Source organism: Leuciscus leuciscus (genome assembly GCF_965113295.1).
Source record: "Leuciscus leuciscus genome assembly, chromosome: 9".
Lineage (NCBI taxonomy): Eukaryota > Metazoa > Chordata > Actinopteri > Cypriniformes > Leuciscidae > Leuciscus > Leuciscus leuciscus.
The window spans coordinates 28,894,962-28,920,435 of NC_138733.1; the positions used below are offsets into that span (position 1 = coordinate 28,894,962).

General features: G+C 38.2%; 1 protein-coding gene and 2 long non-coding RNA genes across 12 annotated transcripts in view; 2 read left to right on the forward strand and 1 right to left on the reverse strand.

Moving 5' to 3' along the window:
- LOC309505674 (uncharacterized protein) overlaps window positions 1-5,354 on the forward strand; it is a 28,092-nt gene extending 22,738 nt beyond the window's left edge. For 5 of the 10 annotated variants that reach the window (XM_082179144.1, XM_082179146.1, XM_082179145.1 and 2 more), the window contains one exon: window positions 62-1,649. In XM_082179144.1, coding sequence (XP_082035270.1) covers window positions 62-123 — 62 coding nt within the window. In that variant the 3' untranslated portion in view covers window positions 124-1,649. Of the gene's footprint in view, window positions 1-61; window positions 3,185-4,476 lie in introns of those variants that run through there. The other 5 variants (XR_014208530.1, XR_014208531.1, XR_014208532.1 and 2 more) reach the window with 2 other exon arrangements.
- Window positions 5,355-12,638: 7,284 nt separating this feature from the next.
- The window catches only part of LOC309505700, a 95,249-nt gene continuing 82,413 nt past the window's right edge, over window positions 12,639-25,474 (reverse strand). Inside the window, exon 2 of the long non-coding RNA XR_014208558.1 lies at window positions 12,639-13,893. This is a non-coding gene — a long non-coding RNA (uncharacterized lncRNA). The remainder of the gene's footprint in view (window positions 13,894-25,474) is intronic.
- Window positions 13,892-15,198, forward strand: LOC309505695. The gene is made up of 2 exons (XR_014208553.1): window positions 13,892-14,634; window positions 14,878-15,198. It is a non-coding gene; the product is annotated as an uncharacterized lncRNA (long non-coding RNA).

Sequence of the window (25,474 nt, forward strand, 5' to 3'; positions counted from 1 at the left end):
GATGTGTCAACATCAAATAACAGAACATCAACAAAGTAGTGTAACTGTTGTTCATTTTCAGATGCAGCAGTGGACAACAGCTTAGATGATCCCCAAGCAAGTGTAAGACTGGAAAAACTGTAAGAACTGTAAGAGTGGGCAACTCTCTGCGAAAACAAAGGAAATTAACATCTGAACTCTCTTGCTATATTAACATCCACATTCGAGACACGATAACACTTGAGTTGATCACCTCCCAATTTACAACTATCTCTCTTCCCCATTTCGTCTCTCTCTCATGCTGAGATCACCTGAAATTCACCCAAAAATCGATATGGTTTAATGTGAACAATTATCATACAACACTATTCACTATGTCTCAGTGCGACAGGTACAAATGTCTCATCCCCAAAGTAGTAAACCAGAAGGTACTAAAGTTTATAGAGTTTAGAGATATCTTGCTTATATAGGAGGGTGTGTCTTCCAGGCATATGGCATCCTGTTCTCAAAAGGTGTAAACTCTGGAGACAGTGATTAATGCAAATTCCCATTGTTAGCATATGTTTAGGTTTCTTTCTTGGTCTGTGTATATAAATAAATGTCTTCAAGAGGCTCGGTGCGATTTGTAATGAGATTTTTCCATAATGCTGAGTGCCTGTCAGACGCGTTTCCATTACAGATTTGCACTAAACTTTTCCAATATTTTCTAAATGTCGCCAAAAAACGATTGCGAAACGACAGCGTTTCCATTAACCGATATTATGTGACTAAACCTAATTTTTTCCTCTCATGATAAGTCATTCCAAAAATCATGGCAATGGATGTTGGCAGGTTTATGTTGTGGTGGCAAACAATTTTACATCACTGAATAAGAGACAAACATGTACCAATTGTCTTTAAAGGTTATTTATTTTCTTGCAAGAAAAGGCCAGCAGTCATACAGAATGGCTCCAGAGTGTGACAGTGAAGGGAGGGCATCCTTCCTCCTTTATAGTTTAATCACTCTATGTCATCAGAGTGGCTAAATGAACAACATGTCCCATAACTAACACATTGTTGCATCCTACTACCCTTGAGTAAAGGCCCTTTGTCTCAGTCATACATTCAATCACACATACACGTCATACACGGTCATACATGTACGCACATTCATAAGAGTTAATAACAGTTCTTTGTTCCATCAATGTAGCAGAGAATCATGGGACTCCGCATGCAATTCTCGTATCATTTACATTAATCTAATTACTATGGATATAAGAAAATACACACATATCGAACATATACAATTTCTTCCACAATGTATATATCCCAGCCACCGCACTAGACATTATTTTTAATCTAAGGAGACAGGCTTGTTATCATTAAAGGTGGGGTAAGTCGTTTTTGAAATATGCTGTTTGGAAGTTAGTCAGACCGACACAACAACAACTATGTAGCCAATCAGCAGAAGGGGGCGTATCGGTGGAGGAGAGAGAACGATCAAAGCTGCGTTCCAGTCCAAAACTGTAATGCCCTTCACTCGCTAACTTCCCTCCGTCTCGTTCACTCCGAAGTACGTCATTGCTTACGATGCACGAGTGCCCACTACTGGCGGAACCTGCAATGGGCTGAATTAGAACGTCCTAAGCCCTTGATCACTTGGAATCAGCTAAAGAGTTGATTTATTATTTTTTAAAAATTCCCTTTAAGAATTTGTTTAATGCAGCATCCAAATGTATAGTGTGTGTGGGTTGTTTTAAATAAAAAAAATATATATAATTAATATATCATAGAGTTGTTTGTTGTGGTGGTTAGACAAGATTTTTTGGTGACGTCACAATCGTACTGCATTGTGGGACATTGTCGTAGAAATTTTAAACTGTATATTAAACTAACCATGTTTCTAACATCTAACCTTATTTGAACAGGATGTACTGTACAAAACCAATGGAAAACTTTGTGTTTGCGTGTATGTAAAAAATAAAACACAGGCCTTTAACATAAAGTAAATTTTTCCCTAAGTGAAGTTCATTCAAAGAAATCGTGAGTCACTTTCATGTAAATTTTACCTTGTTTCACTCTGTTCCTATGCTACTTTGAGTTATAATGACTCTTGGGTAACAAAGTTTCAAGGGTCTAGTTTAAAAAAAGATCAGAGTTATGAATGTGGACCATAGGGTTTAAGAGCTACAGACATTTGTATTTGGGTATGTCATTTTCAGAAAATTCTCAAAAATAGGGGCGCTACACAAGTCTTGAGGTTTTTTATTTTATTTTTACGTTTAGACTAGTTGGTTACAAAACTTACGTTTAAACGACAGTCAAATTAGTTGATGCGCACACACCTTGTTTTTAACGGGATGATGGACAGCAGTGTGAGTAAAATAATAGATGCCCCAGCCACGTTTAAGTTCAAAGTCTGGATGCACTTTACCATTGATGGGACAAATAGGCTATGTTGTAGCCTTAATCAGGGGTGCAAACACATGTATGGTCAAAAAAGAGAGGTAATCGAAGCCCTCGTCCCGCGGCAAATATCCAGATACTTACATTGCCACCCACCCCCGGCCCACCACTCTACATTTGTATGTTAAACATAATATATATAGCCTACTGATACAGCAAAGACAACGACGGCAGTATTGACGGCAAAATAGGCTACAGAATAAATATTTCGTTCTGTATTGACAGGGGCAATATTTGAAAATCGATAATTAGGCCTATTTTTTAAATTACAATTATATATGCATTGATGTCAAAACTGAGAGACTTTCAAACATCAAAATGTAATTTATTAATATGTATTTGCCTGGAAACTTCCAACACGCTGTGTATCGCATGAAAAATAGGCGCCGGTTCTATTTCTAGCACGCGTTTTCTGCGCGGCTCGTGTGTGTCACTCTTCACCGAGCGCAACACAGATACACGGGAGCGTTTGAAAGCATGCATCTATGGATTTGTCTATTTAATTATTTTAAATGTAAAATTTTATTTACAGACTGAAAAACTTTTTGTGCTGTTTTCTAACCATTTGGACTTTAATAAAGAGAAAACTTGCACTTATCCTTTTGACAGGCATTTTGTTTTCATAGTTAGACAGATGTCGTGATGTCTCATTATAGGATTGTCTAGCGATATATTGATTATCGTGATATTATCGTTATCGTGAGCCATGTATCGTGATCGTATCGTGAGGTACCCTGCAATTCCCACCCCTAGTGTGGAGGCTAGGCCTGTACTCAACCAAAGAAAATCTTGGTCGACTGAAGTCCTGAAATTTTCGACTAAAAATCGACTAAAATCGACTAAAAATGACGGTAAAAAAAAACAAAAAAAAACCCGTTAAATTAATTAGATGCGCACTGTACTTGGTAGCCTTGTTGTCCGCCTAAATGAATTATAAATAAACATAAAAAAACTAGTAGGCTATTTGCAGTATATTAAATCGTTTTTGACCTAATTATTTTGCACTGAAATGAGTCTGACACTCCAGTCTGTCGGCTCTGACAGCGTTGCATCACGTGCACCTGCGCAATATCAGAGCTTATGATTTCCGAAAATAGTACTATGTTGTCAACTAGTGATATCATCACAAGAACTGTTGAGGAATATGCAACATAATTTAGACAATTATTTTTGTCATATGTTATAATAATAAGTTATAACTGTCAGACACTATCATTTCACCGTGCATGTCCTCGCACCGAGCGAGGCTGAACATGAGCTCAGCTTCGCAGCTGAGACACGAATAGACTATTAACTTAAAGCTTTTACTCTTAATAAACACTGAGTGCACTTTAATAAAAAAAAAGAATATTTATTAAACAAACCAGATCAAGAGCAGAAACGAAATAAAGTGCATAACTGAAAAATAAAGCATCCTAGGCTCAAAACTAACACAACCAACAGCACAGCGCAATTGCGCATTAGGCTCCAAATAAAAAATAAAAAAGTTAGGTTATCACACTAAAACATTGAAATATGCAAATTCTGATATGTTCATAGACTACTCAAAAACAGACAGGGCAAGCTAACGCAGACAAGTGAGCTTACCACTTTCAGATGATATTGATATGTCATGTTTGTCGTCGAGCTGTGGAAAACTGTTGCTTGCAAACTTTGCATTCGACCTTTTTCCTGTTATCAATTTTAACAAAATGCCACACTGTCGATTTCTTTGTTGTTGACATGTTAGAAGAGGACTGACTATTAAACGCTCACAATTAAATAAATATTCAGCATCAAACCTTCTATAGTTATCGCTCTCTCTTAGGTTGGGCTAATCCAAAAAAGGTGAAAACAAGGGGGGTGTTCTGAAGACAGACTGTTCCATTGAAACAAGGGCACTCTGAAAACACCCCCATTAGCAGTTAGTGCTTTCCACCTGATGAAATGAGCGCGCCTCAGCGCGGCAAAACTGATGAAATGAACGCGGCCAAAAATCGACCAATCAGAATTTTGGTCGAACCAGAACGTATCGACCAATTAATCGACTGGGACAGTACAGCCCTAGTGGAGGCAGACACACTTCAGACACTGACAACAAAGACAATGTAGTTTCTTAATTTGCTTCACATTCCATGAAGATATAGCCAACTAAACAGAACACTGTGCTGCTTCAGACTTTAAGAGCATGGGCAGAAGGACCTGGTGGACATAAAAGCATTCGCTGCTTACTGGATGGGGGCAGTCAGAGAAGCTTCATCAGTGAGAACACAGTAAGAGCTTTAAAATTACCTGCGATAAAGCACGAAACTTTCACTCTTCATATCTTTGGCTCTGCAGCACCAGTAACATCAAGGCGTAACATAGTGAAAGTAATTCTGCAGAACATCTGGAACAAAGAGCAGAAAGTGGTAGTAGAAGCTCTCACAGTGGAAATTCCAAGGTGGAAACTAGCAGCCATGGTGGTGAAAGAATCCCAGTGCTAAGGAATCTGAGGAATATAAATGAGGAGAATTGATTAGTAGATATGAAAAATGTACATTTGGGAGTATAAATAAACCATATTTTATCAATAGTGAAAAATTGTTGTTCAGATATGTAATTATTAACAATAAAAGGTTATACTGTTCCTGGGTCTTCTGTGATACTTTGATTCAGTTATGTCCTGTCATTGTGTGTTATTATACTACCTTTGTTACCTTGTTTAGCTCTACTTAAACAATTGAACACTAAATTACCTTTTGAATGTTTATTTAAACTATAGGTCTAGTAGTTAAACTTCGATCTGTAGTCCATAGGCATACAATTTCCCCACTGTAGGACAAATAAAGGTTTTCTTATCTTAGACAGTAGCCTATTTATAGCCTGGGCTACTCACAGTGCCCAAATATTGAAACGGCTCATGCGAGTGGGTTTCTTTTCTGTAAACGAAATGTCCAGTAGATGTCACAATAGCTTGTAGCGACAATGGGTATGAACCAAACGCAGACTAATCTTTTTCCAGAAGATTAATTCAAACTTTCCACTTCCTGCCGAACAAAGAGGAAGATTTGGTCAGGACTTCTCCATCCTCATCAATCTTGTCATGGGGTCCAGGCGCCAACCAGTCGGGCTATTTAAAAGAGCCCCCAGCACTAACACATAACTGGTCAAAACTAGCTTTGTTGCCAAATTACTGATTGGTTAAGAGAAAGACAGAGACCAAGGCATCACACAAGTGTCTCACATCCCAGGGCCATAACTCACCCAGGCTCCAGAGAGTCTGTAACCAAAGACTTTTATTGGTTAACTGAAGGCAGAACTGGTCAACTTCGATAGTTTGCAAGACGGATCGATACCAGCAGATGTTTTCCCCCACAACATTCCTGACCCCTTCCCCCTTAAGACCTCTGAACGAACAAACAGAGTCCGTTTCTCTCTAAACCAGAAAACTGAGATTTTTCCTACAGTATACATAAAACTCATTCAAGAACAATTTTCAATGGACTTCCAATCAAACATCATGCAACTACATAACTCTATTTTGTGTCTGCAACTTATATGTGCGTTTAATATGCTTAGATACCATATAACTCATGTAATGTTATAACTGTTAGATGTTTGAATGAAAGTGTGTTGTGTTTCATATCAGTATGATCCTATGCTCTTGATTCAAAAGATGGCTTGATTGAAATCTGTGTAAAATGTTTCATATTCTTATAATACTGATCATGTCTAAACTGTGGCATCTGTTCTCTCTGTTAGTAAGAAAACCCCCCAGATAAGATAATTTACGATCAGAACTGAGAAGAATGCCACCTCCTGAATTTAGCCAGTGTCTAATTGGCCAGAACTCATCCTGGAGGTTGGAAAACTTTGAGTTTAAAATCTTAGACCCAAAACAAACTTCTCTCTTTTAACTCTTCTCTTCGATCGGCTCTCTAACTCTAGCTCTCTGGGTTCACCCCCAAGAAACGCTCTGCTACCACTCTCAAGAGAGATGGGCAGAAAAAGGATGAAGATCTCAATCAGACGAGTAACCATGTAAACGCAGAGACAAAGAACCCAAATTAAGATCAGAAGAACGGGTTCAACAGCTTTATTCAAGCCATCTTACTACTCTCGTCTAAGTTGTCTTTTCTTTTCTAAAGTTTTCCTTTATTTTCCATTGTGAGTCTCGGTTTTAAGTTAAGTTTTGCTGCAAAGTTTCGGTCCACGATTCATGGCTGCAACGCACGCTTTCAACTTCAAAGACTTTTCAACCATCCGACATCAACGCCACAGACCTTTATCCAAGCACGAGGAGGCCAGCCGGACCGGGAAAACCCCTGTCACGCAACAAAAGGGAATCCCCAAAGCAAGGACCAGCAAGTATAGTATCTCCAGACTAAAAGCTGAACTGGTGTAGGCTACTGATATAAATTTAATAACCTGTCTAAGAAACGATAGAATGGTTAAATTAATGATTTGATGGTTCGTTCCAGGTCATGGCTTATAAGTGCATAAACTTGAGATTTCATCATCTCACTCTTAAACTCACTCTTGACACTTAATCTTTCCTTACTCTTTTTCCTTCTGCAACTCGTATGAATGTGTGTGTGTGTTAGATATTAGTTTTTATGTATTAGTATATAATCAATAAAGTATTGTTCGTATTTTAACAAAGAGATTACTTGTGTTAATCTGTTTATACATTCTATTGTCTTGAACTTCGATCTAAGTTTACCGATGCTTGTACCCGTGATTATTTCTTAATTTATTGTTAGCTGGGGATTAATTCTTTCTTGGCCAGGAAGATATTATATTTCCTAGGGTTAATACTTGTTTATGCTTTCTGTTCATTGGATGAACTGATAAAATGATCATACTATTGATTCTGCTACAGTAAATTATGAAAATAAATAAAAATATTAATTATTGATCATAATCCGTTATGAATAATAATTAATTAGATTTATACGTGGGCGTACAAACGCTGCATGTTATTCAATCAACATTAACCTTTGCCAGGTATTGCATTTCTCACGAGATTACAGCTCCTGTGGGAGTACATGCAAGTCGCTGTAGGCTACAGGCAACGATAACCGTCATAACCTAAATTAAAACTTGTTGATTTTTGGATGCGTGCCCAATGCCCATATGGAAAAGGTTTGCTAAAAACACCTGTGATTCTTATATGTTCCAACAGAATATTGTAAGGGACAGCATGGCAGACAGCAGACCAACGCAAGTAGTGAGCAGGACACAAGAGGCTACAGGTAAGGGTCGGCAGACGGTGGGGTTTCTCTTCTCACAGGACATCATCAGATAACTGAGTGTCACCTCTCTTTCACAGGACAACGGGGATTGGATGAAGGACCAGGACCTTCTTGTGGTGAGCAATGAACAATATACAATAGGCAGAAGGTGATGACCATTCAGATGAAGTGCAGTAGTCAACAGTAGGTGGTGGGCAGGACACAAGGGACTACAGGTGGGTAGCAGCAGACAATGGGCTTTCTCTTTTCACAGGACAACATCAGATAACTGAGGGTCACCTTCCTTTCGCAGGACAGCAGCAGCATGCGGCAGCAGATAACAGGTTCTCACAGGGCAGCAATGGCAGAATGCAGTGGCGGATAACAGGTTCTCTATGTTCACAGAACAGCAATGGGGAGTACAGAATCCAGCAGTTAATAACTGAGTCTTACCACAAGGCAGCAGGCAGAATACAGTGGCGGATAACAGGTTCTCTACGTTCACATTAATTCTTGGTACCCCACCGGACTAGACGATCTCCGACTAAGCTTTCAGAGTGCTGGTAACATCAAACTTACCCCATACTCGTGCATGATGCATCAAACCACTTTAAATCTTCACACATGCTCACTTCAATCGTCAAACACTGCTTAACAGTGAAAAGTGTACCTTCACTTCAGCTCGTCGGGGCCGGCAAATCCACTATGATGATACTTTCAAAGGGAGACACCAAGTTCAACCAACAATCTGTAATTCAGAACACACTCGTTTCCCTCGCCACACCAACCGTCTTTACTTCTGCTGCTGCTGTCCCGCCGCCGCCGCCTCTGCCTCTCGTCTTCCTGTAACCTCAACTTTAATCGAGACCGCTCTGCTTGCCTGCACACGCGCCTGTCTCTTCAAACGGCCGCTCTTTTAAATCACCCGTTCCCAACACACGCTCCAATAGTTGCTTGATTATCCACTGCAGCTGTTACTCATCAACATAGGCGGCCATGACAGGCCGCCGGAACCGGCCTGTTGTCACACCGGAAATGTTTCCCCAGGGGGACTCGTTCTCTATTCGAAGTTCCCATTCGTCACCCGGTGACACCTATTATCACATATCAATAGTTTTCATTTTAAATCCTGGGGCCCGTTCTTCGTACGTTGCTTAAAACATCCGCGATCAAATGAGACATCCAAGATGATATCATCGTGGTAATCATGATCTGGCTAATTAGGTTCTTCGAACACACCTGCCGGCTATGATTAGTATCGCTGGATTGAGTTAGTGAGATAATTGCGCGTTCATGCGCTGGTTTAAAAGGGGATATGTATCGATAGTAGAAACATTGATCAGCAACGCTGCTATTGGCTGCTCAGCGTGGCCAAAGAGCGCGCTCAGTTTTTCTCCTCAGCAGAGCAAGAACTAATAGTCGAAGTTTATTCGGAATTTTAATGTTTAATCAAAACGCCAGGGAACACCTCAAAGTCTGCAAAAGCCAGGAGAGAGGGCTGGCAAAAAGTAGCAGACAATTTAAATCCGTTAGAAGTGGCCATGTTAGATGTCTTTTATCACTTATTAGCCTATATATTTGTATTTTAATAATTGCATAATTACTTTGTTCATTGTAATGTCAGAGTCACCACACTAGAACATGGGAACAAATAAAAGTGAAATACAAAAATATTCTACATAATGGTAATTTTTAGTTATATTATAGTCTCTTCTATAAAAGGAACTGTTAAATAAATGGTTGTCTGTTTATAAAAGATCTTAGTAGTATAGTCATTTCAACTGTTAAATCTTGAGTAATGATGAATTGCTTTGACTTGTGAAAGTGAAAACTGATAAACTTATGTTAATGTAAAAATATTTTGCCATGAGTTATTGATCACATTTCTCCCGAGTGTAGTTCATTGTAATGACATTGTGTTTTCCTCTTTTGTGCACTTTTACATAATACACCAACACTTGTATCTGTTCCCAAGAAAGTGGTGGCTGAAATATGTGCAGTAAGTGGACATTTTCTAACTTTCCAAAGGAAAGAAAGTATAAGACTTTGTAATGTCCATTTGTTTCCATTGCACTGGACAGTGAATAAACCCTCTCAGATAACTGTCATAGGAACTAGCCTACCTGCAAGTGCATAAATAACTTTACTTACAGTTTTTCTCGATTGTTTACACACATTTTCTGAAAGCATGCCTCATATTCTCAGAACTCTACACACAAATCCAAAAAAACACACACAATGGGCAAAACCCCTCAATTCTCCTGCAAAATGAAACTTTACATTCAAAACAATGTTATTTCTTCTCAAAATGGTATTTTGTTTTCAAATGACACACACAAACCATCAAATGAATAGACATTTATAAGAACCAGTTGAACACTGATGTGCTCAGTGTAAAACACTATGATGAATGGAAAACACTTCTTCTCCATTTATCATAATGACTTAGGCCTTTTTTTGTTCAGTGTTACACTTACTACAGACAGTACATACATAAGTGTGATGTAAAATATTAGAGAATATTGTTTTTATACTCAGAACACACAAATACATGGTAACAAATATATTTTATTTTCCCCACAAAAACAATGTACACAGTGTACATCCCAAACCAACACAAAGTTGTACATACAGTGGTCTACATACAAAACAACAGAAGAATTTACTGTATACAGTTACAGTAAAAAATAAAAAATCCAATGTTGGCATCCATTGCACCATTGAAGAGCTGACCTATTGCCCTTTTATGCTAAAGCTCTGATTGCTAATTGTAAAGCTGTGTGACGGGTGTTTGCCCATGTGATGAGTCAGTGTGCATATTTGAATGGCAGTGTGTTCCTTGTGAAAACAAGAGATTTTCTGCATGAAAATTGTGCCAAAAGCAGAGAATTGTGTGTAGTGTTTTGAAAAAAGTGTGTTTTAGAACTGCAGTTTGAGTGTAAAGCAGGAATTGTGCTTGTAGTTTAGCAGAATTGGTTCAGGTGGTTGGTGAATGAGTTACATGTTGTGGTCATTGTGTCTCAAGTACCAGAAAATGTGTGTAAACAATCGAGAAAAACTGTAATTTATACTTGTATGCTTTATGGCTGCAATATAAGTTGCAGGATTCCACATCTACAGAAAGGCCTACAGAAGAGTCTGCACAGACAGAGGAGACATAGGCCTACAGGTGGACAGTGTATAGACAACTTTTCCTTTTTATTTGTTGCATGAGGCATGTGTCTAATATCTCTTGTTGCAGGCACTTGACCACTGGCTTTTCTTTACAAAGAACATTTGAAATAAAACTCAAGGAACTAAGCATATATGTCTTTTATTAAACATTTAATGAAAAGTTTTTTTTTTTTTTTTTTTTTTCAGTGTTGTATAATATGGCACATGTAACAATGTCACAGGCCCTGTCAGGTGTGCAACCCCTCAGACTTTTCAGACACTGAAATCTTCCCTTTAGTTAGCCAAAGTTCATTTCATTGTGTGCCCTTGTCCTGGCTAGAGCTGCATTGTAACTGGTTTGGGTCAGGGAATGGGGTCATGAAACACCTGTCTGCAGGCAGGAACATGTCATAATCACCAATGAAAAAATGCAGTTCTGTTAGGATCAGCATAAGTGTATGTAATACAGTGAGCTTGATATTTAATTGTGGAACTTTTCTTACCACTTTCAAATAATGTGCATAAATGTGAATCTATGAAAATTCTTAAGTCATGCACAAATCCTGGCCATTTTGCTTTCACATTTGTGATATGGACGATTTTAGTCAACTGCCTTTTTTTTTTCTTTTTTTTTTATATAATATTATTAATCTGGGATATTAAGAATCCCAATAGTAACTGGGCTGCACATTTACATTGTGAACCCCCTTTCTAATATCCTTCATTGAGGCCTTGATGGCAGTCTATGGTAGCCTATAGTCTATGGTACCAATCACGTTAGTGAAGCCTGAGAGACATATACTGTAATCGGCATGGTCATGATTGCATGATCTTCAGAAAAAATGATGATAGCCAAAAAAAAAAAAACTGCTTTAAAAAAAACCCTGCTTTACAACATTGGGTCTTCAGTGGCTTGGAAATGCCACAAAAAAACTAAAACCTTTTGAGGTTAAGCCTCAAAGCGACAGGTAAACTCCGAATGACACGACAGACAGCACTTTCCATCAAGTTCTCCGCATCTCCAATAGTGTAAAGGAAAGAGCCACTCGCAAATAATCTTAGGGCAATGCAAACAGTTTGTGCTGTAGTTAAAGCCCGACTCCGACAAGTCGAAAATAAATGTGCGTTTCCAACAAATTAATAATGTAACTTAAGACCCAATGTTGTAAAGCAGTTTTTTTTAAAGCAGTTTTTTTAGGCTATCATAATTTTTTTATGAAGATCATGCAATCATGACCATGCCGATTACAGTATGTGTCACTCAGGCTTCACTAACGTGATTGGTACCATAGACTATAGGTAGACCATAGACTGCCATCAAGGCCTCAGTGAAGGGGATTATGTGATCAGAAAGGGGGTTCACAATGTAAATGTGCAGCCCAGTTACTATTGTGATTCTTAATATTCCACATTAGTAATATTATATCAAATAAAAAAAAAGGCAGTTGACTAAAATCTTCCATATCACAAATGTGAAAGCAAAATGGCCAGGATCTGTGCATGACTTAAGAATTTTCAGAGATTCACATTATGCACATTATTTGAAAGTGGTAAGGAAAGTTCCACAATTAAATATCACTTATGCTGATCCTAACAGAACTGCATTTCTTCATAGGTGATTATGACATGTTCCTGCCTGCAGACAGGTGTTTTATGACCCCATTCCCTGACCCAAACCAGTTACAATGCAGCTCTAGCCAGGACAAGTGCACACAATGAAATGAACTTTGTCTAACTAAAGGGAAGATTTCAGTGTCTGATAAGTCTGAGGGTTGCACGTTGCATGTGCCATATTACACAACATTGCAAAAAAAAAAAAAAAAAAAAAAAAAACCTTTTCATTAAATGTTTAATAAAAGACAAATATACTTAGTTCCTTGAGTTTTATTTCAATTGTTCTTCGTAAAGAAAAGCCAGTGTTCAAATGCCTGCAACAAGAGATATTAGACACATGCCTCATGCAACAAATAAAAAGGAAAAGTTGCCTACCGGTATTCACTGCCCACCTGTAGGCCTATGTCTCCTCTGTCTGTGCAGACTCTTCTGTAGGCCTTTCTGTAGATGTGGAATCCTGCAACTTATATTGCAGCCATAAAGCATACAAGTATAAATTAAGTAAAGTTATTTATGCACTTGCAGGTAGGCTAGTTCCTCCATATGACAGTTATCTGAGAGGGTTTATTCACTGTCCAGTGCAATGGAAACAAATGGACATTACAAAGTCTTATTTTCTTTCCTTTGGAAAGTTAGAAAATGTCCACTTACTGCACATATTTCAGCCACCACTTTCTTGGGAACAGATACAAGTGTTGGTGTATTATGTAAAAGTGCACAAAAGAGGAAAACACAATGTCATTACAATGAACTACACTCTGGAAAAATGTGATCAATAACTCATGACAAAATATTTTTACATTAACATAAGTTTATCAGTTTTCACTTTCAAGTCAAAGCAATTCATCATTACTCAAGATTTAACAGTTGAAATGACTATACGGCCTTAATTTAATGCAGCAAAAATTATTTTACAGTGTAGGCTACTAAGATCTTTCCTTCTTTTTTTCTCAGCCTTTTTCTTGGTTGCTTTTATAAACAGACAACCATTTATTTAACAGTGTCTTTAATAAAAGAGACTATAATATAGGCTAACTAAAAATTACCATTATGTAGAATATTTTTGTACTTCACTTTTATTTGTTCCCATGTTCTAGTGTGGTGACTCTGACATTACAATGAACAAAGTAATTATGCAATTATTAAAATACAAATATATAGGCTATTAAGTGATAAAAGACATCTAACATGGCCACTTCTAACGGATTTAAATTGTCTGCTACTTTTTGCCAGCCCTCTCTCCTGGCTTTTGCAGACTTTGAGGTGTTCCCTGGCGTTTTAATTAAACATTAAAATTCCGAATAAACTTCGACTATTAGTTCTTGCTCTGCTGAGGAGAAAAACTGAGCGCGCTCTTTGGCCACGCTGAGCAGCCAATAGCAGCGTTGCTGATCAATGTTTCTACTATCGATACATATCCCCTTTTAAACCAGCGCATGAACGCGCAATTATCTCACTAACTCAATCCAGCGATACTAATCATAGCCGGCAGGTGTGTTCGAAGAACCTAATTAGCCAGATCATGATTACCACGATGATATCATCTTGGATGTCTCATTTGATCTCGGATGTTTCAAGCAACGTACGAAGAACGGGCCCCAGATTTCATTTTCATTTGTGACAATTTCTCTAAACTTTATCACAGTACTAGTACTACTATGGTATACAACAGTTCTATTCTTAACCTACAAACATAAAACTTTCCTAAATGTCGAAGTGATTCTTATGCTTCAGTGGCTTAGTAAATATCACAGTAATAATTAACTTTATTAACTTAATAAAATCTCTGAATATCATTTACTTGATAGTTTGAGTTGAACATACCTAAATAATTGACTAAAACTCCAACAATTAACTTTGTCTGAAATTTACAGTTATGTTTAAGTTTGAAGTTTTTCCCTAAAATAATTTAGTATTTGACTAACCAATTATTTATTTAAAATACACTTTATACGCTAATATATTTGTGAGATTTCCATCACAATATTTAAGATTGTATAATTAAACTGATGTGTTTCAAGAACCACAAATGTTACTTAAATAAAATCAATATTATTAATATTTAACACGCATAAGAAATTGATTAAGTTTACTAAATTAAAACAATGCACCCCTCCCCCACCCTCTGACGTGACGACAACTCAACGGTTGAGTGGCGCGCTGTCTTAATTATCTTCAGTCTCCAGAACAGTTCTCCTCTTCTCTTCTCAGCGGCGCAGAATTGGTGCATTTCCTCTGTGAAATTCAGGTTGTGTGTATGTTTTATTTTATCTGTATAATCATTAATGTGCTTTAAATCATTTTATTTAATGCGAAAGAACATACAAAGACGCAATGTTACTCACCTTAAACGAGACTCGCGCCTGTCTTTTTTTGCGTGATTGTAACGCCTTGCATAAAAAACACACAACTATATTCCTAAAGATAATGAATATAACTAATTTGGATGATAAAATGTCCTCAGAACTGTGCACTGTTTGTTTATTGGCAGGTGATGGAGTCAGTCGCGTCACAGTATCTTTCTGCTGTGAGTGACGCAGGACGGCGGTGTAAAGTTAGAGGTTCCCCCGCAGAGGCAGTCCATCTCCGGAACGGGAACCAGCGCTGATCCGGTGTATATTGGATAACAGACCGGTTGATTACACTTGAATTACTTGAATGTCTAGGCCTAAATGTTTAATTTTTTACTTCGAAAATGTTTGTTACATGATTTTAAATGTAGGCAATATTGTATACGTGTTAAAAATAGTATAAAATATGCTGTATTGCTGTAGGCTACTCATCGACAATAAAGGCCAATGTCATGTAGTTATACCAGTGGTTGTATGGAATATTTTTTACAAAGGTTTAAAGGAAATAAAAAAAGTTATTATTACTCGCATATAAACACAGTTAATATTACTCATAAATATTTGTTTTTAAATGTTTTCCCCGCAATTATTTCTACTCAATTTTATTTGTTAATGTACCAATTGCAGTTACTCAGATCTATTTAATTTGTTTTACTTACATTTACTCAGTTAATACAGTGTATGTAATTGATTTCACTGCTTAAAAATGTAATCAATATTCACCCAAGTGTAAAAATGTTTCACCCAAAAAAATTTAGTAAATCATATTAAAAGATCAACATTTTTAATCACTGTTCTAGAAACATATTTGACTCAACTTTGTTCATTTGCAATTATATGTTATGATTTGTTCACAAACAACAGGCTCAGACAGTTAACAATTAATGTAAATACACAAACTTATAATGTCATTGCTTTATAACTGCTCTTTCAAATCCTGTAGGAAAATGAACAGTTTTCATAATATGAAGTGTTTTCATATATATTTCATAATAATAGTGATATTTTGACATATATATATATATATATATATATAATATATATATTTATAATATATATATATTATATATATATATATATATATATATATATATATATATATATATATATTGATGATATATTCATTTACTTACACTTTCTAAGTGATCTTATGAACCACTGACAACTCCTAAATAACTGGTTTGTAAATAATGAAATACTTAATTTAGAAATAATAAAATGATCATTAATAAAGTATGAAAATACAATTATTAAAAACATTATAGATATGTTTATAAATCAAGAATAAATCATATAAATCAGTTAATGTTTATTAATGCTTTGTAAATGATGAATTAACTGTTTACTAATGCTTAACTAATGATTAATAGCATGCAGTTATTATAAAGTGTTACCGACATAAGTCTCATGTCTGTGTGGCAAGCACATCTCACTTCCTGCTACTGTTCGGACGCTCTTGCTTACTGCTCCGCGCTTTGCTATCGCTTTTATATTTCGATATTTAATCTCCTTTTATCTCCTAATTTTAACTTCAGCAAATAAGCACAGTGCTCAAATGACAAAGCTTGGATTACTACAAAAAAAGTTGAATTATTTTATCCGACCAGCCTCCCACTGAAAGCCATCAGCTTACATTCCAGGGAAGGGACAATGTCTTGGTTACGACTGTCACAGAGAAATATCCAGTGTAATTTAGAGTTGTTTTTATGGCGTTAATTTATCAGAGTTAAAAAGTGTTGATTCTGGTGTTGATTTGAATGGCATCAACACTTGCAGAGTAAATCAGTGGTCGGAGTCAGCATAATTACAGCGAGTTGACATAATTGACACTGGTGATGAGTTGATCCAATTTCTGGTTCTTGCCCATCATTTCCTTTTTGATTAATGGCGGACGACCACGAGGAGAGGAGTGTTCAAACAGGTATAATATTGTATAACCACTTCACCATTCAGAATAACATTTGTACATTTCTCAACATTGCCTCAGTGCTAATATTATTTCCTTTCAGATAACATGACAGACCACCGATAGGATCTCGAGGCCGTTTTGCTAACGTTAGTTCGCTGGCAAATTGAGGTAAGAGTTGCATAGTTTATGTTAGTTAGCAGTTTCAACCCAAAAATGTCACCCTCTGGTTGTTCCAAACCTGTTTACATTTCTTTGTACTGCTGAACACAAAGGAAGATATTTTAAAGAAAGTTTGTAAACGGGCCGCCATTGACTCATAGTATTTTTGTATTTATTTTTTCCCTACAAAGTCAATGGCTGCCCAAAGCGGCCCGTTTACAGACCTCAAACTATCTTTTTTTGTGTTCAGCAGTATAAAGAAATGTATACAGGTTTGGAACAAACGGATTACTTTAATGGTTATCCTTTCACTGTAATACACAAAGCATGATACCAGCTGGTTTTGTCAGGCACATGTTGGGTTAAGGTGTGTCATATAGGTGTTACATTTATCAACCGATTTCAGTTGTTTGTATGTGGTGTACAAAAATTTCCATCTCTAGTTATTTAAAATCTCTATAGTTAGACTTATAAAATATTTTTTTTAATAAGGAATTGTCAAAGCTAGGCTTGTCATGTATTTGGCTTTTTATTCTTGGATAATAATTGTGAAGACCCCCATACTGAGATATAATTAAATGTTCACATTAAATGAAATAGTTTTCATATTGTGGAAAGAGCATTTTCTGTCATTGACCCGATTTTAGCAATAACAAAGATAACTGATGGATCCTTTATGGTAATACATATGATATGGTACAACTACGGTGTAGTTACGGTATATATAAGATAACGTGAGAAGTAATAGTAAATGGTTTAGTCAATAAAATAAACAAACAGTATACAGCAAATGAAATAGTAATGAATAGTTTAATTATATAATATCATAAGTATAATAATATAATAATAATAATAATAATATATTGATAATAGCATATAGTTTATGTATAACACTATAATAATAACAATAGATTATATTGACAGACAAATAAGTTAAATAGTGACTATGAATAGTACAATAATTTAACAGCATAACTATAATAGTTTGATAATCGCAAGTGGTATAATATAATAACAGCAATAATAATAATAAGAACAGCAAATACAATGTAATATCAATTGCAGAATAGTACAGACAATATGAAAAATATATGGAACATTATAATATTGATCATTACACTGACATTTAAAAAAAATTGATTTGTCATTTTATTTTATGTAGGCCTACACAGTGAAAAGAATGTATATATAAAATAATTTAAAATATTCTTACATAGGCTAACGTTATATAAAATAAAATGACACAACCCTGTCTCTTTTTGTTAAATTTCAATTTTATTGATCAATAATAGCCAAGTATAAGTAGCCTAAAAGGTATACGAAGCTATACTATTCTGCCCTCACTGTTAGACTCAGACACAGCTATGCAGATAGATAAACTCCTCGACAATTGACAGGTGTGATGTCCTTTTATTGACGTATCCTTCAATTATCGACAGAGTGAAACTACAAAAAGAAATGAATAAACAGCATGTAGACTGTATTCTAATGTATGTTCACATGTATTTATGCAAAGTCTGGCTAACATTCATCAAAACTAAAAACTATCACATATAATCTTGTTTAACATAAATGTTCACGAATATTGTCTTCAAGACTCATATTAAACATAAAATACTCACAAGCAATGCTTTCTGTAGGACAACAAAGAAGGACGAATGTAGATCACGTCAGAAGTGGATTCTGCTGTCAGCCATATTTCAACATGTGCTGATTCTCTAACTCTCAAGCTAGTAAAGGTTAAACATAACACTCGTAACAACTACAACGCCTCCTGCTGGAGGGAGAGAAAACTACTCCAGCACACTCCCCGCCTGACGTCCATAGGACGTCACCCTTAATTCTTAGGACCGTTGGCTACATTCATTGGAGTTGCGAAGTAAAAGTACAGTGTCTGTAACTGGTCTCAAGAAAGTTTTGCACGTACCCCCAGCAGCAACTTTTATCTCTACTTTCCTGACTTTTCCATCTCGACTGGGGAAGGTATTGATCACAACTCCAATGGGCCATTGGCATCTTTTGGCTTGGTTGTCTTTTAGAAGTACAAGATCTCCTACTTGTAGATTTGGCCTGTTCGTCTGCCATTTTCTTCGATCTTGCAATGTTGGCAAGTATTGAGTTCTCCAGCGGTGCCAAAAGACATTAGAAAGATGCTGCACCTGTCTCCACTGGCGTCTGTACAAGTCTGACTTGCCAAAGCTTCCAGGAGGGATAGGTGGAGATCCAGTCTGGGTGTGGAGTGTAGCAGGTGAAAGAATGAAGGGACAGTCGGGATCAGATGAGAAAGGAATGAGAGGTCGAGAGTTTACGATGGCGGTTACTTCTGCAAGAAGGGTAACGAGAACTTCATGGGTCAGCAGCTGAATTGAGTTGGTAGTTAACATTGAGTCGAGAATACGCTTCACAATTCCAATCATGCGCTCCCAACTTCCTCCCATGTAAGGGGCATGAGGTGGGTTAAAGACCCATGTGCATTCATTCTTGTCCAAGAAATCTCGTATCTCCGGGTTATCACACTGGTTTGAGGTTATACCAAGCTCCTTGCATGCACCCAGTAAGTTGGTTCCGCAATCAGACCTGAGTTGCTTTACTGGTCCACGAATGGAGATGAACCGTCGTAAGGTGTTGATGAAACTGGATGACTCCATTGACTCGATTACCTCGATATGGATGGCCCTGGTACCCAAGCAGGTAAAAATGATGGCCCAGTGCTTACTGTTGGCAAGACCTCCACGAGTTCGACGAGAACTGATAGTCCAGGGTCCGAAGACATCGACGCCAACGTAAGTAAATGGTGGGCAGACAGTTACGCGATCAATTGGTAGGTCGGACATCTTTTGGGTTTCTGTGTTCCATCTCAGTTTGCGACATTTGACACAGTGGTGAATGATGGAGCTGATGCAATGTTTTCTTTCAACAATCCATAATCCGGCTGTTCTTACAGCACCCTCTGTGAAATGGCGTCCCTGATGCTGTACTTGTTGGTGATAATGCTGTACCAGTAGTGTACTCACGTGGTGCTTTCCTGGGATGATGAAAGGATGTGCTTCATCATTTTGCATGTCGGCTTGTGAAAGACGACCTCCAACTCTAAGGCAGTCAGCGTCATCTTTGAAGGGCGACAGGTTTCTGAGTGGATTTTGCTTTGGTATCTCTTTCTGGGCTTCGATGCATGCAAAGACTTAAGGATAAGTCTTGTGTTGAAGACAGCTCAGAATAACGCTTTTTGCTTTCCCATTGTCCTCTGGCGTGATACTTTTTGCAAATGTGCCAACCTTGACACTTGCTTCCATAAGCATTTCCCTTGTAGCATCTGGTGATATGAACGAGTCTTGCTATTGCTCCAAGCAGTGATGTCCAAGTTGAGAAGGACTCAAAGCGACTTGGATCTAGGAAAGAGTCTGTGAGACGAGTTGCAAAGGCCATCACCGTAGGGAGAATCTCAGGGTCAGAGTCTGGACTGAGTAACTCAAAACAGCACTTGGTCTCTTTTGCGTGCGCTCGTAGCAGGAAATCTGGTCCTTTGAGCAACATGCTGGACGTCAGAGTGTTTGCTGGAATGGACCTGGAAGCTACATCGGCTGGGTTTAAATCTGTCTGCATGTAGTTCCATTGTTCTGGACTGGATGATTTTCTAATCATTTGAGCTCGGTTACACACGTAGACATAGAATCTTCTGGATTAATTTTGTATGTATCCAAGTACTACCTTGCTGTCTGAGAAGAACCTTGTACAATGGAATGGAACAACGATCTCCTCTGAAATCAAGTCTGCAATCTCGATGGCAAGAACAGCTGCACATAGTTCCAGCCTCGGGATAGTTATCTCTTGTTGTGGGGCAAGTTTAGCTTTGCCAAACACAAATCCAAGTTCGCTCTTGCCTTCTGTATCTGTGACCTTTGCATAAGCTACGGCAGCAATAGCTTTGGTGGACGCGTCACAGAATATACAGAGCTCCATTTTGGCTGCACCACAGAAGGATATGGATGTGTACATTCTTGGTATTCACACTTGTTCAAGATGCTTCAGGGATTCCTTACATGTACTCCATTCTTCTTGCATTCTTTCTGGAAGTGGGTCGTCCCATTCACCTGCATCCGTTGAAAGCTCTCTCAAAAGGGCCCTGCCTTTGATGCTGACCGGAGCTGCGAAACCTAGAGGGTCATACAAACTGTTAATGATGGAAAGTACCCCTCTACGAGTGTAGGGCTTCTCAGCGGTAGACACTTGGAAGGTGAACTCATCTGTTGCAATGTCCCAGCTTATTCCAAGACTCCTTTGCATTGGTGGACTGTCTGCTCCTAGGTCGAGATCTTTCAGACCCTTTGCAAGATCCTCCTTGGAGAATGCTTTCATTACTGTGATGTCATTTGAGGCGATCTTATGCAGCCTCAAGTTTGATGAGGCCAAGGTTTCTTGAGCCTTTTGAATGACAGAGATGGCCTCGGTACTTGATGGCAGGGAGACAAGCCCGTCATCGACATAAAAATGGCGTTCCACAAGATGTTTTGTTGTATTGTCTCTTTTCTCTTGATCTTCTGATGCCCTTCTGAGTCCATAGGTTGTTACTGCAGGCGATGGGCTGTTGCCGAAGACGTGTACCGTCATTCGGTACTCCACGATTGGTTGTTCCATGTCGTTATTCTGGTGCCAGAGAAAACGCAAAAAGTTCCAATGGTCCTCCCTGACCTCAAAGCAATGGAACATTTGCTTAACCTTCTGGGGTCTGAGCTGTTTTCTGGCCCTGGAGGTGGTCTGACATGCTCTGACATTTGTGCTTATTTCTGTTACTTGTGACATTGTCATGGCTAAAGTCTTATTACACTGTATTTAGCACAAACTCTTCTACAATAATATATCAGCAGCATGTATGTAAAAGTTTGTAGCTTTGAGATAATGACATTTATGCGTGGTTTGTGAAAATACAAAAAAAATGTGTCACTGAAATAAGGCCATGAAACCCATACTGATTATTTCTTCACAAGAATTTTGAAAATTGTATCACGTAGCCTAGAATATTTGCTCCAAAACTATGTGAAAATCACCCTGACTGCTCATTCAGATAAGACAATATATTGATTTAAAATTTCTAAGACGTGTTTTGTGTGAGAAGGTGTCGTCACATTATGCGGGAGGTGTGATCACATCATTAATATGTATGTCTTTCACACATGAGAAAGACAAAGACCCTCCCCTAACGGCCCTATTAGGAGCTATCAGGCCCTGTCATTCTGAGCAACCTTGCACAAAGAATGAGGAGATTTAAAAAAGAATGGCTTTTAGATTTATTTACAACACAATATAATCCAAAGATACACAACAAATGACAAAAGAGCACATTGAAAACAATGGTCCAAAGACAGAGACCTTTGTGCCATTCATAAAAACATTGTACATACCTTTCATTTCCAAGGTGTTTGATTTTCACTTTACCATGTTCATATACAGAGACTCATGTGAATGTTGAAGTCAGCAGGACTCAGTGGCATCTGGTCCCTGAAAGAAAAGAAAAAAAGTGAACATACTGGTATCAAGAGAAACTAGGCCTGCATGATTTTGTGAATACATTTTTTATTTTTCTGGTTAAAATTGCTTTTTAAAATTCACAGAATACACACACACACACAAATGTTTCCAACAATATATAATATAATGAACACCAGGTTTGTTGTGCCTTGTAGGCATAGGCTATGCGCAGTGCTGCATAAAATAATAATAACAATAACCTATAGCAGCCTATAAATCTTCCAAAAGATTTCAGTAACAACTACGCTAGAGAAAAATATATTGATTATCATATGTTACTTCAAATGTTACCATTCGTTATGATGATATGAAATGAGATAATAGTAAAAACATAAAGCCTAATGTTTGGTGCGTTTTGCTTTTCAAACGCGATCACGCTCCAAAATATGATACATTCAAACGCACAGCATGCTCCAAAATATGAAACATTATGGTTACCATATTATAGGCTACATATCTACGTTTGAGCAGATATCCACAAACAGTATTTAAAAGTAAACACGGGTCTAAATATTATAATATTCACCATATATCTAGCAACAGTTCAACTGCAATGTGAAGTTTATGCAACAATAACATAAACTAATAAGTAAGAATTTCTTACCTTACATCTTTCTTGTCTTCAAATCGCGTTCTTCTTCTTCTGAGGTAAATCCAATGTAAGCTCACGGCGCGTCTTTCAAACTCGACGAAAAGCAGAGACTTGTGAAGTATTTTGGTGTTTTGTTTTTGAGGTAACGAGCGCGTCCGCGTTCCATGTGGAGATTTGCATGTGAATCTCTTTTGCGCGAGTGGGCGTGGTCAAATTAAAAATAATGAGCAAGCGTTCCAGTATCGGACATCTTGTTGGTTTTATACAAATTACTTAAACAGAGAATATTTGTTTTCAGTTTGAATCCGATCATTTAAAAGTACACACTTAAATGTTTATAAAGGTATAAAAAAAAAGTTTACCGCGACGGAGAAGCAGAACGCACACCCTGTTTATTTTCTTTATTTTACAAAAGCACAATGTTTTGATTTGATTGTAAGTGGACACATACAAAAGTAGAAATATCACAGATTCTTTTTTTATATTTCTTTTTTTCTGTATGACCATAAATGACGGAGTAATTTAAGTTTATTGTGCTACAATGTGAAGAAAATCCAGCAAAACACGGGGCGCGTTTGCCGACCCCAGAGGGTTAATATCAGCTGTTACAGCTACCTTCTCTTCACGGAGCTGCATGAGCAATCCCAGCAGGCTGTTGTTGAGATTCGAACCGGTAAGAAGGACGTCATTGAGGGACACTCCTTCATGTCGCGCGCTAGAGTCGAAGACAACCCTTATTTGGTTCAGCTTGCGGGGGTGATACACTCCAAAGAAGGGAAGGTACCAACACTCTTCTTGTTCAGTAAGGGGTGGCGCTATTTCCGCATGGCCATTGTCAAAAAGGGTTTGCATAAATTCCTGGAAGTGACTTTTCATGTGAGGAAGTTTGTTCAGCATATGACGAACTGAAGCTAGGCGCTGGACGGCTTGCTGCTTGTTGTTGGAAAGGCGTGGTCTAGGTGAACGAAAGGGCAGCGGAGCAACCCAACTATTTGTATTGTCCTGATAGACTTCCTTATTCATTATCAGCAGGAAGGCCATTTCTTCTTGAGAGTAACCAGGTCTCTCATCCAAACTTGTTTGTTGGAACACGGTTTCTCAGATGGACGTCCTTTGAGGATGGACGTGTTCTTAGTATGGTTAGGGAGACTGACCTTGTTGTGGCTTTGTGGGATGATGCGTTCCTTTACTTGGATGAAGTTCTTGCATGGAAGGAAGTGACTCGGGTGACCATTGTCCAAAATGTTCGTATTGAAAACGCTTGCCTGTACGGGTTTGTGAGCTCCACCCAAGCAAATGTTTCCAAAAATCTACCATCCTAGAGCTAGCTTCTGAGCAAAGGGTGCATTTGGAGGTCCATTGCGTTGGTCAAGAACTTTGTGTGCTTGAATAACATCCCTACCAATGAGAAGCAGGATCTTAGCGTCAGGATCAACATCTGGAATGTCGGATGCAATGTCTTGGAGGTGGGAATGGTTACGAGCAGCTTCAGGTCTAGGAATCTCATTGCGATTGTCCGGCAGCATGTCACATTCGATAAGTGTTTGGAGCTTTAGGCGTGACTTGCTATCAACAGATTCGACGATGAAGTTGTATGCTCTCCTCCCCGTAGCTTCCTCAAGGCCTGCACAGGTTCTCAGCTTGTACGGGAAGCAGCCTTTGGTGATGCCAAATGTATCGAAGATTGAAGATCTGGCAAGTGACCTGTTGCTTTGGTCGTCCAAAAGAGCGTAGGTTTTGAGTTTCTTCTCTGGGGAGCCCTGTGGATACATGAATACAGGACTGATCTTGCCACATGAGTCAACTTCACTCCAACAGACTTGCGTACATGTAGATGTGGCCGTAGGTAAAGCTATATTGCACTCCCCGCCGTTGTCGGAAGCAGGCTCTGTGGTGGTTGCCCAAGGTGCAGGACCAGGATGAAGAGCAGTAATGTGTGAGTTGGAGTTAAATTCTGCACAAAAGGTCTCGGCTTTACATATTTTTGCCTGATGATTAGTGGATGCGCAACATCAGAAACATATCAGATTCCTCTTCAAATAGACCTTACGCTCCTCCAAAGGCATTTCTCTGAACGCTCTGCATTTTTTAAGCGCGTGAGGTTTCTTGTGGATTGGGCATTCTTTATTTGGGTCATGGATGTTTGTTCCTGCAGTTGGATTTGGCTCAGTGCTGACCACTTCGGTCCGGATGACTGAGATTGCTTCTCTCTTACTCTGCTTGTCCTGAAACCTCATCTTAGTGGGTACAAGACCGGGTTGCACTGAATGCTTAAAGCTTGGGTTGTTGCGCATTTTTGATTCCCTGCTAATGAAGGCGACAAATGCTGAGAATAGTGGAAACGATACAGAATGCTCCTCCTTGTATTTAGACCCATACGTCATCCACTTTTTTTGCAAACCGAAGGGTAACTTCTCCACAACAGGATGAATGCCCCTTGCAGTGTCGAGGTACAGTAGGCCTGGGATATAGCCTTCGTCCTTTGCAGCCTCTATCTCTAGGAGAAGATCCTGAAGTTCTACCAGAAAGACTCGGGAGAATTATTTCAATA